We start from the raw sequence: 12,441 nt of genomic DNA on the forward strand, positions 1-12,441 counted from the left end.
GAATTCATTGGACATGAGCTCACCTCATGCACGTCACTGACAGCGTGGGAAAATTCTCCTGCGCTCAGCGCTTCAGCAGGAGAATTCTCTCACGCTGACTGCAAGCGCAGGAGTATTTTCCCACGCTGTCAGTGACGTGCATGAGGTGAGCTGAGTTCATTGTACATGTCCTCGGCTCACCTTTATGCCGTCACAGCGAGACACTGAGGAGCACAAGCATGCCTGCGCTTCTCAGTGTCTGCGGCATGGCAAGCTGGATGGCAGCTTTCGGCTGCGATCCAGCCTGTCATGTGAATGTAGCAGAGCTGAAGCTGTCGTGGGAACCATGGAAAGGTAAGGATGATGTTTCTTTATTATTTTACTTTTATTGCAGAAGACATTTGCTTCAGCTGGAATGGGCGTGATGGTAAGTATGGTTTAATTTAGAACAATAAAGAATTGTGTGTTAATTTCAATTAAAGGACTTTATTCTGGGTGCTTGTGTTTTTTTTAACTTTGACTATGGGGTTAGTAATGGGGGTGTCTTATAGATGCCTCTCCATTACTAACCTGGGTTTGATGTCATCTGCATTATAAGCTGACATCAACCCCAGCTCTATTACCCCACTGCCACCGCTACAGGGCAGTGGGAAGAGCGAGGCTAAGTGCCAGAATTGGCGCATCCTATGGATGCACCATTTCTGGGGCGGCTGACGGCTGGTGTTTCTAGCCTGGGAGGGGGCCAATATTCATGGCACCCTTCCTGGGCTTTTAATATCAGCCCCCAGCTGTCTGTCTAGCCTTTGCTAGCTATTAAAATAAGGGGGGACCCCACGTCATTTTTTTGGGGGTCCCCCATTTTAATAGCTAGTAAAGGCTAGGTATTCAGCTGGGAGCTATTAGTAGCCTGGGAAGCTCTGTGGTTATTACCCCCTTCCCAGGCTTCAAACATTTGCCCCAGCCGTCTGCTTAACCTCCGCTAGAGACTAAAATTATGGGGAACCCAACGCCAATTTTTTTTAAATAAATCCTTTATTTTAACACTAAATGACAAGTACAGTAACCAACACTGTCACTGTACTTCTTATATATGTGACTGACATGTTTCTATGTATCTAATCTATGTGTGATGCTCTATTCTTTCTGTTATAATTTGTCGGGTACCGATGCTGAATTGCTGCCCAGCTTTTTTAAAGAGACGGTACATGAAAACACTATTATTTTTTTTTAATAAATCCTTTAACACTAAATGACAAGTACAGTAACCAACACTGTCACTGTAGTTCTTATATATGTGACTGACATGTTTCTATCTATCTAATCTATGTGTGATACTCTATTGATTCTGTTCTAAATTGTCGAGTACCGGTGTATGCCGCTGATGAATTGACGGCTTTTAATGTTTCACTGTGAGCACTGTTCCCATCGATTTGGGCAATCACTGTAATGCCACAACCACCATGGCTGTGGCAATACAGTGAGTGGCAGACAATCCCTGCATGATGTGAAAAAATCCAGTTACGATTTTGGTGCACGAACAGTTATCGAACATAATCTCGAACAGCCGAATTTTTTGCAAATTGTTCGCATTCGTCGAACGACTCGAACACCACCCAAAACAGCTCGAATTTGAGATTGGCGAACAGTTCGAGTCGAACACCGCTCATCTCTATTCGTTAAACGTCTTTTCTTTTTTTTTTTGATTTGCCTTTTGACTGACATTGAACATTGTTATTTTGTCCTGATTTATTTAATCAAACATGTATATGATCCTGGTGGTCAATTGTTTTGTCTGATTAACATTGCTGTGTATTTTCACAGATTTCTTTGACCTTTGGTACAATGCTTTAAAGCCAGGGAGAGTGCCTGGCAGATACAATGGGCACAGGTTTTTGGTGGTTAGCCGGCTGGTGCAGGGGGTGGCGACCAGAGAAATATAAGTATTATCAAGGTTCAAATTAAATGGTTACTACATAGGAGGACTAAAATCTGGTGGAACCGGGCCTTCCTGCAAAATTATATCAAAAAGAATCTTATACCTCGTGGGTTGAGAATTCAGGCTTTCCCGTAGTTTCCTGTTGAAAATGAATCTATTAGATCAAGATGGGAGGAGGTATGCACTCAAGGATCTAACCAATTGATGGAGCTTCTAATTGAAATTAATAGCACACCCCTGGAAGAAGGAACAGCGCCGAAACGCGCGTAGGGGTGGCGGCACCATAGACAGATTAACACATGTGAGTAGTGATAGCATATTTATAAGTATCTAGGTGTGGGATGGGTTTTTTGAATAATATACAATGTACTGTGCACTTTAACATCTATTTGTGGTCCAGACTTATTAAGTGTCTATTGACTTTGTGAGTGGGCATTTTTTAATACCACTCCAGACTGTCTGTTCCTCTATTTACAAGCTTCCTCCTCATGTGGATATTTATTTGTGGTGCCTTTTTTGGCTCATTACTAATATATTTGTTGCCATTGGAATTGTGTATATTTTTAATGATTTACATTAATAAAATTTATGATATTTTTAGATATTGTTTGTTATACATCTTTTTTTTATTTCTGATTTGCCTTTTAACTGACGTTGAACATTGTTATTTTGCCCGGATTTACTTAATCAAACATGTATATGATCCTGGTGGTCAATTGTTTTGTCTGAGAATCATCCAGGTGTTCATTGGCAAACTTCAGACGGGCCTGCACATGTGCCTTCTTGAGCAGGGGGACTCTGTGGGTACTGCAGGATTTTAAACCTTTAAGGTGTCATGTGTTACAAATGGTTTGCTTGGTGACTGTTTTCCCAGCTGCCTTGAGATCATTAACAAGTTCCCCCCATGTAGTTTTATGCTGATCTCTCACCTTCCTCATGTTCAAGGACACCCCATGAGGTGAGATTTTGTATGGTGCCCCAGATCGATGTCGATTGACAGCCATTTTGTATTTCTTCCACTTTCTTACTATTGCACCAACAGTTGTCTCCTTCTCACCCAGCATCTTACTTATGGTTTTGTAGCCCATTCCAGCTTTCTGCAGGTCTATCATCTTGCCACTGACATCCTTAGAAAGCTCTTTGGTCTTGCCCATGTTGTTGAGGTTAGAGTCTGACTGATTGAGTCTGTGGCCAGGAGTTTTTTATACAAGTGACTATGTAAGACAGATAATGCTGTCTTATTCCTTTCAAAGACTTTTTCCTCACAACAAAAACTGATTTTGTCCTGATGAAAAAGTCTCTGAACTTTGAAACATGTTGACTAATAAAACCACAATTTTCAACACTTCAACTCCTGGATTTCCTTTTTCATCATATGGTGTCATCGGTAGTGCAGTTAAAGATCCATCCTCCAAGGTTTTTCCTTCCATTGTACATATCCTGGATCTCCAGCAGCCGTTCTACTGAGCTTTTGTTGGAGTTGTGGAACTCAACCCGGCCAGGTGAGCACATCCCTGCACCTATGGTTTCCATATCCTTCATCCAGGTAAAAGTCTCTTGACAGGCGGGTGATCACGGCAAGTGACAGCAGGGTAAGATTCTCTAGACAGGCAGGTTGTCACGGCAAGTGACAGCAGGATAAGACTCTCTAGACAGGCAGGTGGTCACGGCAAGTGACAGCAAGGAAAGAGTCTCTAGACAGGCAGGTGGTCACGGCAAGTGACGGCCGAGCCTCCAGGTAAGCTAGCAGGCAGGTAGCAGGTGAGCGCTCCCAGGAGAGTGGGCAAGAGCCTCTGGACAGGCAGAGAGTCACGGCAAGTGACGGCCGAGCCTCCAGGTAGGCTAGCAGGCAGGTAGCAGGTGAGCGCTCCCAGGTGAGCGGGCAAGAGTCTCTGGACAGGCAGGTGGTCATGGCAAGTGACGGCCCAGCCTCCAGGTAGGCTAGCAGGCAGGTAGCAGGTGAGCGCTCCCAGGTGAGCGGGCAGACAGGTCCTTAGACAGACTGGCAGGTGTTGGTAGGCAGACTGTCGGACCGCAGGAATGCAAGCAGATAGACAGGAATCAGGTAGGTATCAAGCGGAGATCTGGCAGGTAACTGGCAGGTATCTGGTAACGGGACCTGAGGGCTGAAGCAGAGTTGAAAGGCTTTGCAACAACATTGCTCGGGCACCTCCATTTTGGAGGAGGTGCATTATATATGGTGAGGTCCTCAAGCCATTGGCCGGGGACTCCTTATGGCGGCGCGCGCGGCCCCTTTAAGAGAGGGGGATTGCGCGCGCACCCTAAGCACAGAGGCCGGGAAGCAGCGCGCGCTGCCAGCAGAGCGGAAGGAAGCCACCGGGCACGGAGCGGAGAGGTGAGGGGAACGGCGTCCATGCCTAGCAGGAGGCAGGGACGCCGACGTTACAGTACCCCCCCTTTAGGCTCCCCCTTTTTTAGGCCAGAGAGAAATTTATCAAGGATGAGAGGGGCATGGAAGTTCTCCCAGGGCTTCCACGTTCTCTCCTCAGGACCAAACCCCTTCCAATCCACTAGAAAAAAGGACTTTCCTCTTACCCTTTTGGTGGCCAGAATGTTCTCTACCTCAAACTCGTTTTCAGCGGAAACCGGAGCAGGAGGCGTACCTGTAGACTTGGAAAAAGAGTTAAGTACCACGGGTTTGAGTAGAGATACATGGAAGGAGTTAGGAATCCTCAAATTGGCCGGGAGTTTCAATTTATAGGCCACCGGGTTGATTTGCTTGATAACTTCCAGTGGACCGATGAACCGAGGCCCTAACTTATAGGAAAGAATCTTGAGCCGGACATATTTGGAGGAGAGCCAGACCTTATCTCCAGGACGGAATTGTGGTGGATCCAGACGTCTTTTGTCAGCCTGTTTTTTCATCCGCTCGGATGACCGAAGAAGTGCGGATCTGGTACTCTCCCAAATGGAGGAAAATTCGTTAATGAGAGACTCCACAGCCGGATTGTCCACCGAGGTGGAGACGGGAAATGGGATCCGAGGATGCTGACCGAAGACTACAAAAAACGGGGATTTGGAGGAAGATTCGCTCTTGTGATTATTGTAGGAAAATTCGGCCCACGGTAAAAGATCCACCCAGGCGGAATGGTGAGCATTAACAAAGTGCCGGAGGAAACTGGTTAAATTTTGGTTGATCCGTTCTACTTGGGGCCATTGGACTGTGGGTGATAAGCAGAAGAAAAGTCCTAGGTGACCCCCAGCAATTTACACATGGCTCGCCAAAAGCGAGAGTTGAACTGAACCCCTCGGTCGGATACGATGTGGAGAGGAAGACCATGAAGATGGAAGACATGATGGATAAAGTCTTTGGCTAATTCTGATGCAGACGGGAGACCCGGCAGGGGAATTAAGTGAGCCATTTTGGAAAAGCGGTCAGTGACCACCCAAATAACCATACAACCGGCAGAGACAGGGAGATCCGTTATAAAGTCCATAGCTATATGCTGCCACGGGGCAGCAGGTACAGGAAGAGGAAGGAGACGGCCGGCTGGCAGATGTCTCGGAACCTTGTTGCGGGTGCAGGACACACAGGCTGAAAGAAAGTCTATTACGTCCTTGTGCAGGGTAGGCCACCAGTAATGCCGGGTAATAAGCTGGAGGGTCTTTTTCTGACCAGCGTGGCCAGCTAGCTTGGATGAGTTTCCCAGTGTAGGACCCTCTCACGATCAGGTACAGTTACGAGCGTCTTACCGGGTGGAAGACCATTTAGATTCACGGGAGCCACCTGCATTACTTTGGCGGGGTCAATGATGTGTTTAGGCTCCTCCTCAAGATCAGAGACCAAAAAGGATTGGGACAAGGCATCAGGTTTGATGTTTTTGTCAGCCGGGTGAAAATGAAGAATGAAATTAAAGCGGGCGAAGAACAAGGACCACCGGGCTTGGCACGGGTTAAGTCTCTGGGCACTCTGGAGGTAAGCCAAGTTCTTGTGGTCCATGTAAATTATTACCGGGTGAAGAGCCCCCTCGAGCAGGTAACGCCACTCCTCCAGTGCCAGCTTAATGGATAATAATTCTCGGTCTCCTATAGAATAATTGCGCTCAGAAGAGGAGAAGAGATTGGAGAAGAAGCTGCATGTTACCATTCTTCCGGAAGACGACTTTTGGGTAAGTACTGCTCCGGCTCCGGAGGAGGAAGCGTCGACTTCTAGGAAGAATTGTTTGTTGCCGTCCAGATAATGCAGCACAGGGGCGGAGGAGAAAGCTTGTTTTAAGGAAAGAAAGGCCTCCTCTGCTTCGGGCGGCCATTCTCTGGAATTAGCGCCCTTACGGGTGAGCGCCGAGATAGGGGCAGTCCAGGAAGTGAAGTGCAGAATGAAGAGGCGGTAGTAGTTGGCGAAGCCCAGGAACCGCTGAATAGCCTTCAACCCCTCTGGTCGGGGCCATTTCAGGATGGCAGACAGTTTCTCAGGATCCATTCGTAGGGCGGTCTGAGAGATTAAATAGCCCAGAAACGGAAGCGAGGTCTGCTCAAAGAGGCACTTCTCATATTTAGCGTAGAGGTGGTTCTGCCTGAGCCTGAGCAGGACCTGACGAACGTCCCTCCGGTGAGTGCGAAGATCCAGAGAGAAGACCAAGATGTTGTCCAGGTACACTACCACGCAGGAGTAGAGAAGGTCACGGAAGATGTCATTGACCAACTCTTGAAAGATGGCGGGAGCGTTACACAGACCGAAGGGCATTACAAGGTATTCATAGTGGCCGTCCCGGGTGTTGAATGCCGTCTTCCATTCATCCCCCTGACGGATACGGACCAGGTTATAGCCCCACGGAGGTCCAGCTTGGTGAAGATTCTAGCCCCCCTCAGACGGTCAAATAATTCAGGAATTAGCAGAAGGGGGTATTTATTTTTCACCGTGATCTGGTTATGGCCTCTATAGTCTATACAGGGATGGAGTGAGCCATCCTTCTTTTTGACGAAGAAGAAGCCTGCTCCTGCCGGGGAGGTAGATTTCCGGATAAATCCCTGGGCCAGATTCTCCTCAATATATTCAGACATGGACCGGGTCTCAGCAGCGGACAAAGGGTAAATATGCCCACGGGGAGGAGTAGCGCCAGGTATCAGGTCGATTGGGCAGTTGTATGGTCTATGAGGGGGTAATGTTTCTGCTTCTTTTTTATTAAAGACGTCCGCATAAGACCAATAGGGAACCAGTAGATTGGCTGGGGTAGGAGAAGGACGGGCAGGATGAACGGGAACTAAACAAGTATTATGGCAGTCCTGTCCCCAGCGAAGGACTTCTCCGGTCTGCCAATCAAGCACGGGTGCATGTTTCTGAAGCCAAGGTAGGCCAAGCAAGAGGGCGTGAGAGAGTCCAGGCAGAACATGAAAGAAGATGCTCTCAGAGTGCAGCATTCCCACCTGCAGAGTTATGGATTCGGTGATGAGTTGAATGGGATGTGGTAAGAGGCCCCCATCCACGGCGGCGAGAGATAAGGGTACAGCCAGAGGTTTGGTGGGAATGCGGTATTTCTCTACCAGGGACTGAGAAATGAGATTTCCGGCAGCTCCAGTGTCAAGTTGAGCCATTTCTCCCCGCAGATGATGGAGACCGACAGCATCAGAGATGGAGAGGGTTTACTCTTGTCTAGGGCGACCTCTCTGAGCGATCCTAGACACAGGAGTTTCCCGACCTCTCTGGGCAGGAACAGATCCGTTGCTCCTTACTGCCACAGTAGAAGCAGCTCCCCTCGGCACGGAGTAACTCTTGATGGGTTTTGACCATCTTGGTCTGGTCGACCTGCATAGGCTCGGGTGAGTGCACCTGGGGAGTAACGGAGGAAGTGACGGGTTTCTGGAAGGTAGGGGCAAGGCTTGGAAACCTCCTCTCACGGGTGACCTCTTTGGTGCGCTCCTGGAACCCGATGTCAATCCGGGGAGCAAGTGTTATTAAGTCGTCGAGCGTGGTAGGAATGTCCCTACTGGCGAGTTCATCTTTAATACGGCCGGACAGTCCCTCCCAGAAGACAGACACCAGGGCGTCGCTATCCCAGGCAAGCTCCGAAGCAAGGGTACGGAACCATATGGCATTTTGGCCCACGGTGAGATTTCCTTGATGGAGGCGTAGCAGGGATGAGGCGGATGAGGTCTTCTGTCCTGGTTCATCGAAGACTTTCCGGAAAGCCGTGAGAAAGGCTGGCAGGTTGGACACCAGGGGGTCTCCTCTCTCCCATAGAGGATTTAGCCAAGCCAGCGCCTCCCCCGTGAGATGGGACATGATGAAAGCTACTTTGGCTCGGTCAGTGGAAAACTGGTGTGCCAACAGTTCGAAGTGCAGAGTGCACTGGTTAATGAAGCCCCGTGCCTGGCCAGGATCTCTGCCAAAACAAGGCAGGGCGGAGCAGCGGGGACCGGGAAGAGATGCCATGGTATTGATGGGCAGCGGCGGGGCCGGAGTAGTAAGTGTGCGAGTGGAGGCCGCTCCCGATGAGGCAGTCAACGTGTCCAGGCGGGAGTTAACACTATGCAGGTGACCCAGGATGGAGTCCTGTTGGGACCTCTGATGGGAAAGTTCATGACATAGGTCCGAGAGCGAGGGAGCTTGGGTGCCACCGGGTTCCATGGCCCAAGCAAACTGTAACGGGTCTGGGAGGTGGAACCTCTGAGCAACTATACAAAGGAGCAGTCCTTGTAAGGAAGCGGGTGGCTCCCAGGGAAGGCGAGCAGGTAGTCACGGCAAGTGACAGGGACTGTCTCTGGGTAGAAGGGCAGGAGGTCACGGCAAGTGACGGGAACAGTCTCTTGACAGGCAGGTGATCACGACAAGTGACAGCAGAGTAAGAGTCTCTAGACAGGCAGGTGGTCACGGCAAGTGACAGCAGGATAAGAGTCTCTAGACAGGCAGGTGGTCACGGCAAGTGACAGCAGGGAAAGAGTCTCTAGACAGGCAGGTGGTCACGGCAAGTGACGGCCAAGCCTCCAGGTAGGCTAGCAGGCAGGTAGCAGGTGAGCGCTCCCAGGTGAGCGGGCAAGAGTCTCTGGACAGGCAGGTGGTCACGGCAAGTGACGGCCGAGCCTCCAGGTAGGCTAGCAGGCAGGTAGCAGGTGAGCGCTTCCAGGTGAGCGGGCAGACAGGTCCATAGACAGACTGGCAGGTGTTGGTAGGCAGACTGTCAGACCGCAGGAATGCAAGCAGCTAGACAGGAATCAGGTAAGTATCAAGCGGAGATCTGGCAGGTAACTGGCAAGTATCTGGTAACAGGACCTGAGGGCTGAAGCAGAGTTGAAAGGCTTTGCAACAACATTGCTCGGGCACCTCCATTTTGGAGGAGGTGCCTTATATATGGTGAGGTCTTCCAGCCATTGGCCAGGGACTCCTTAGGGCGGCGTGCGCGGCCCCTTTAAGAGAGGGCGATCGCGCACGCGCCCTAAGCACAGAGGCCGGGAAGCAGCACGCGCTGCCAGCAGAGCTGGAGGAAGCCGCCGGCACGGAGCGGAGAGGTGAGGGGAACGGCGTCCCTGCCTAGCAGGAGGCAGGGGCGCCGACGCTACATAAACACCTTAATATGTAGCAATATTTTTGCAGAACTCAGTAGTTGGATAAAAATACGGTGTCTTTTGGTGTTTATACGCCAGTCCTGACCAGTTACGAAAACATAAGAGTAGCATGGGAAAGATATGAGAAAGAAACTTCTACAATCATTCATTGCCTTTGTGATTGTAGAAGTGGTGTGCAGAAATGATAAACCTCTGGCACCATAATAGGAGGCCTATTTTGATCTTTTGCTTTGAGGTTCCTTATCTTACATGTAGGCCATTGAAGGACATTCATAAACAATAAATGTAAATGCTATTTTAGTCTAGATTTCCATGACAATTTCCTATCAGATAAATTTTTCCCCGACTAAAAAAGTGCTTACTGAAAACCACGTAGAAAGCAAAAAATACTTTCCTCACTAAATACAACACCACACTGTACATGCATTTAAGACTTTTTAAAAACAAGAACTCAAGAACAGAACTTTCAACCACAGATTGTGACATGAAAGGAAATGACTTGTGTTTACTGAAACCAATGCTAAGAAGGAGGAATGAAAGACAGTTGACGATCATGGAAGCTCGATGTCTCCTGCTGCTGATCTTCGCCATCCAAGGTCAGTTGTATGAGTGGTTTGTCCTCTCTTTTTTTGCTGCATTTTGTAATATGTGGGTGCTTTAATGCAACTTAGTTCATCTTCTGTGTAAATGTTCCTTTTAATCAGTCTGAATTTTGACAATTGTGAACATTTAAATGTATTCTGAGCTGAGTTCTTTCGGAACTTGCCATCAGTATGGTTCAGGAAATTATACAGATAAAACTTGAGAAATAGTCAATGTTAGCCATTTTGTTTAGTATGTTTTCGATACTATTGTATATTGAGTTGTATATTCTTTTTTCAAAAAAGTTCATATTCACAAACATTTTTAATTGGCTTCTTTCACATCCCATTACAATGCTCAATATCTTTGGAAGTTCTGTGGGTCAATATTGTTGCCGTCCTTCTGTTCTTAACTTACGTAACTATTGGCACTAATTGTTGTTTTTACGTCAACCACAAAACTGTATGAATTGTAGCTTCCCATAGTGTCCATATTTATTTATTATGTAAGTGGGAGTCAGTGGGATGGTGTGAGGATCTGTTTGGTCAAGACTTTTAAAAGTAAAAATAAGCTCACCGATTCATCATTTGTCTTTTATATTTCAAGTTACCTTCCTTTTATTTAATATCTTGCCGGCATTTGATGCCATTTTTTACTGTCAAATTTATAAAGATGACTTATGTAATTCATGAATTTGGTACAAAGTCTTCCTGTCTTGAACAATTTTTGCCACTTCTTTTACCAAATGTCAAATGTTGGTGCCAAAAGTCTCAAAATTGCTCCGAAGTGCGGATGTATTGCGACAATACACTAGGGAGGAGTAATGGAGTGATATTGTGCCAAATTTTGCTAATTTTTAGATAGTCTTAATTGATTAATCTGGCTAAAACATCTGAAATTGAATCATGAATTGGGTACAAACAAAAAAAGGTTCAAAACTAAATGAAAAAACTGGCTAAATGCAATGAAGAAAACTTTCATCAGGGAACGAAATCAAGGAATAAGATTTTACAATCTTTACATTTTCATAGATAATATATTAGATATTACAAACTCTGATCACAGTTTGTGACAAGTGTCAGTTTACTGTGATCCATTTTTCTCGCAGGAGTCTGGGCCAAGTGTCATTACCATAATTGATCCCATTGTCTTAGCCTTAGGATGATTATATACCTTTTTTGGAAAAATGAAATTGCAGTTTTAATCCAAAGCCAGGAGTGGATTAAAAAAAGATGAGACATATGAAGTAAGGATTAATACATGATGATTACCAAAAAAAAGTCATCATCAAGTTCCATGGAATTTTTCCCCAAATTATTGTAATAAATATATTTAGGGCTGGCAATTTAAGATCACCATAATCCAGTATATGCCTATAATATCGTTATATCTGCTATAACATATTATATATGTAAATGTCTGCTTTTACTGCTCACATGTGTCTCGCTTTAATTAATTGAACCTTGACTGGTAATGTTATACAGTTTAAGGAATCTTACATTAAAGTTTTTTAGTGGAGTATCTAATATCTAAAAATGGGTCTGTTAAAAAGCAACCATGTAGGGGTGAAACTACCCTGGAGGTGGCTTATACATTAGGAAAATCAATGGAGGCAGAAGAAGTTAATGGTTTGGAGATCAGTAAAGGAAAATGCTATGTTCGCACAAAGTTTTTTAAGGAGTTTTTTTATGGATTCATTCCAAAATCATCTTTAACACCTTTCTGACGTGTGACCTAATAGTACGTCATGGTGACCTGGGCCGATTGGACCAAAGACGTACTATTAGGTCATGGTCTTTAATGCGGTCCCGCGACCAAAGTCACAGTGATCACATTAAATTTCTGGCGCCATCTTACCTCAGGGTAGATGGCGCCGGTAGCACCCCCGCACCCACGATCGTTGTGATTGTCTGTTCAATTCTGAACAGCCAATCACAGCATTCTCACTGTTTCCGACAATGAAATTGCCATAAACAGTGATGTGCAGCCTAGGATCGGTTATCCTAAGAGCACCGATCCTAGGCTGTTACTAGAAGACCTCAGCCCTGACCCCAAAGTGCTATGATCGGTGCGATCGCCGATCACATCGATAGCACCGATCATAGAGTGACCGCTCGGTGACAGGGTCGTCATGGGGTGGTGACAGGCTTGTGACCTGCCTGTCACCGCCCCATGATCCCCTGTAATGTGATCAAAGCCCCCAGACTGTTATGATTGGAGTGATCGATGATGACATTGATCGCTCTTATCAGAGTACCTGAATACAGGTAACAGGGCAGTCAGAGGGAGGTGTCACCTCCCTGTGACCCCCTCTGATGCGTGCTCTGCCCCAGCCATGTCTGATTGGTATGATCAATGTCACCAATCAGATGGCTGGGGCAGAGCATGTGCCACAGTGGGTCACAGGAAGGTGATACCTCCCT

The 12,441-nt window shown here is 47.0% G+C and overlaps 1 protein-coding gene across 2 annotated transcripts in view; it reads left to right on the top strand.

Annotated features, from left to right (window-relative positions):
- The first annotated feature begins 9,860 nt into the window (after window positions 1–9,860).
- Window positions 9,861–12,441, top strand: part of LOC141167145 (sialic acid-binding Ig-like lectin 12) — a 46,708-nt gene continuing 44,127 nt past the window's right edge. For both annotated transcript variants that reach the window (XM_073654530.1, XM_073654531.1), the window contains exon 1: window positions 9,861–10,032. In XM_073654530.1, coding sequence (XP_073510631.1) covers window positions 9,921–10,032 — 112 coding nt within the window. In that variant the 5' untranslated portion in view covers window positions 9,861–9,920. The remainder of the gene's footprint in view (window positions 10,033–12,441) is intronic.

This window comes from Phyllobates terribilis, unplaced genomic scaffold (assembly GCF_046119375.1).
Source record: "Phyllobates terribilis strain yellow unplaced genomic scaffold, ASM4611937v1 Scaffold_11__3_contigs__length_659146591, whole genome shotgun sequence".
NCBI lineage: Eukaryota > Metazoa > Chordata > Amphibia > Anura > Dendrobatidae > Phyllobates > Phyllobates terribilis.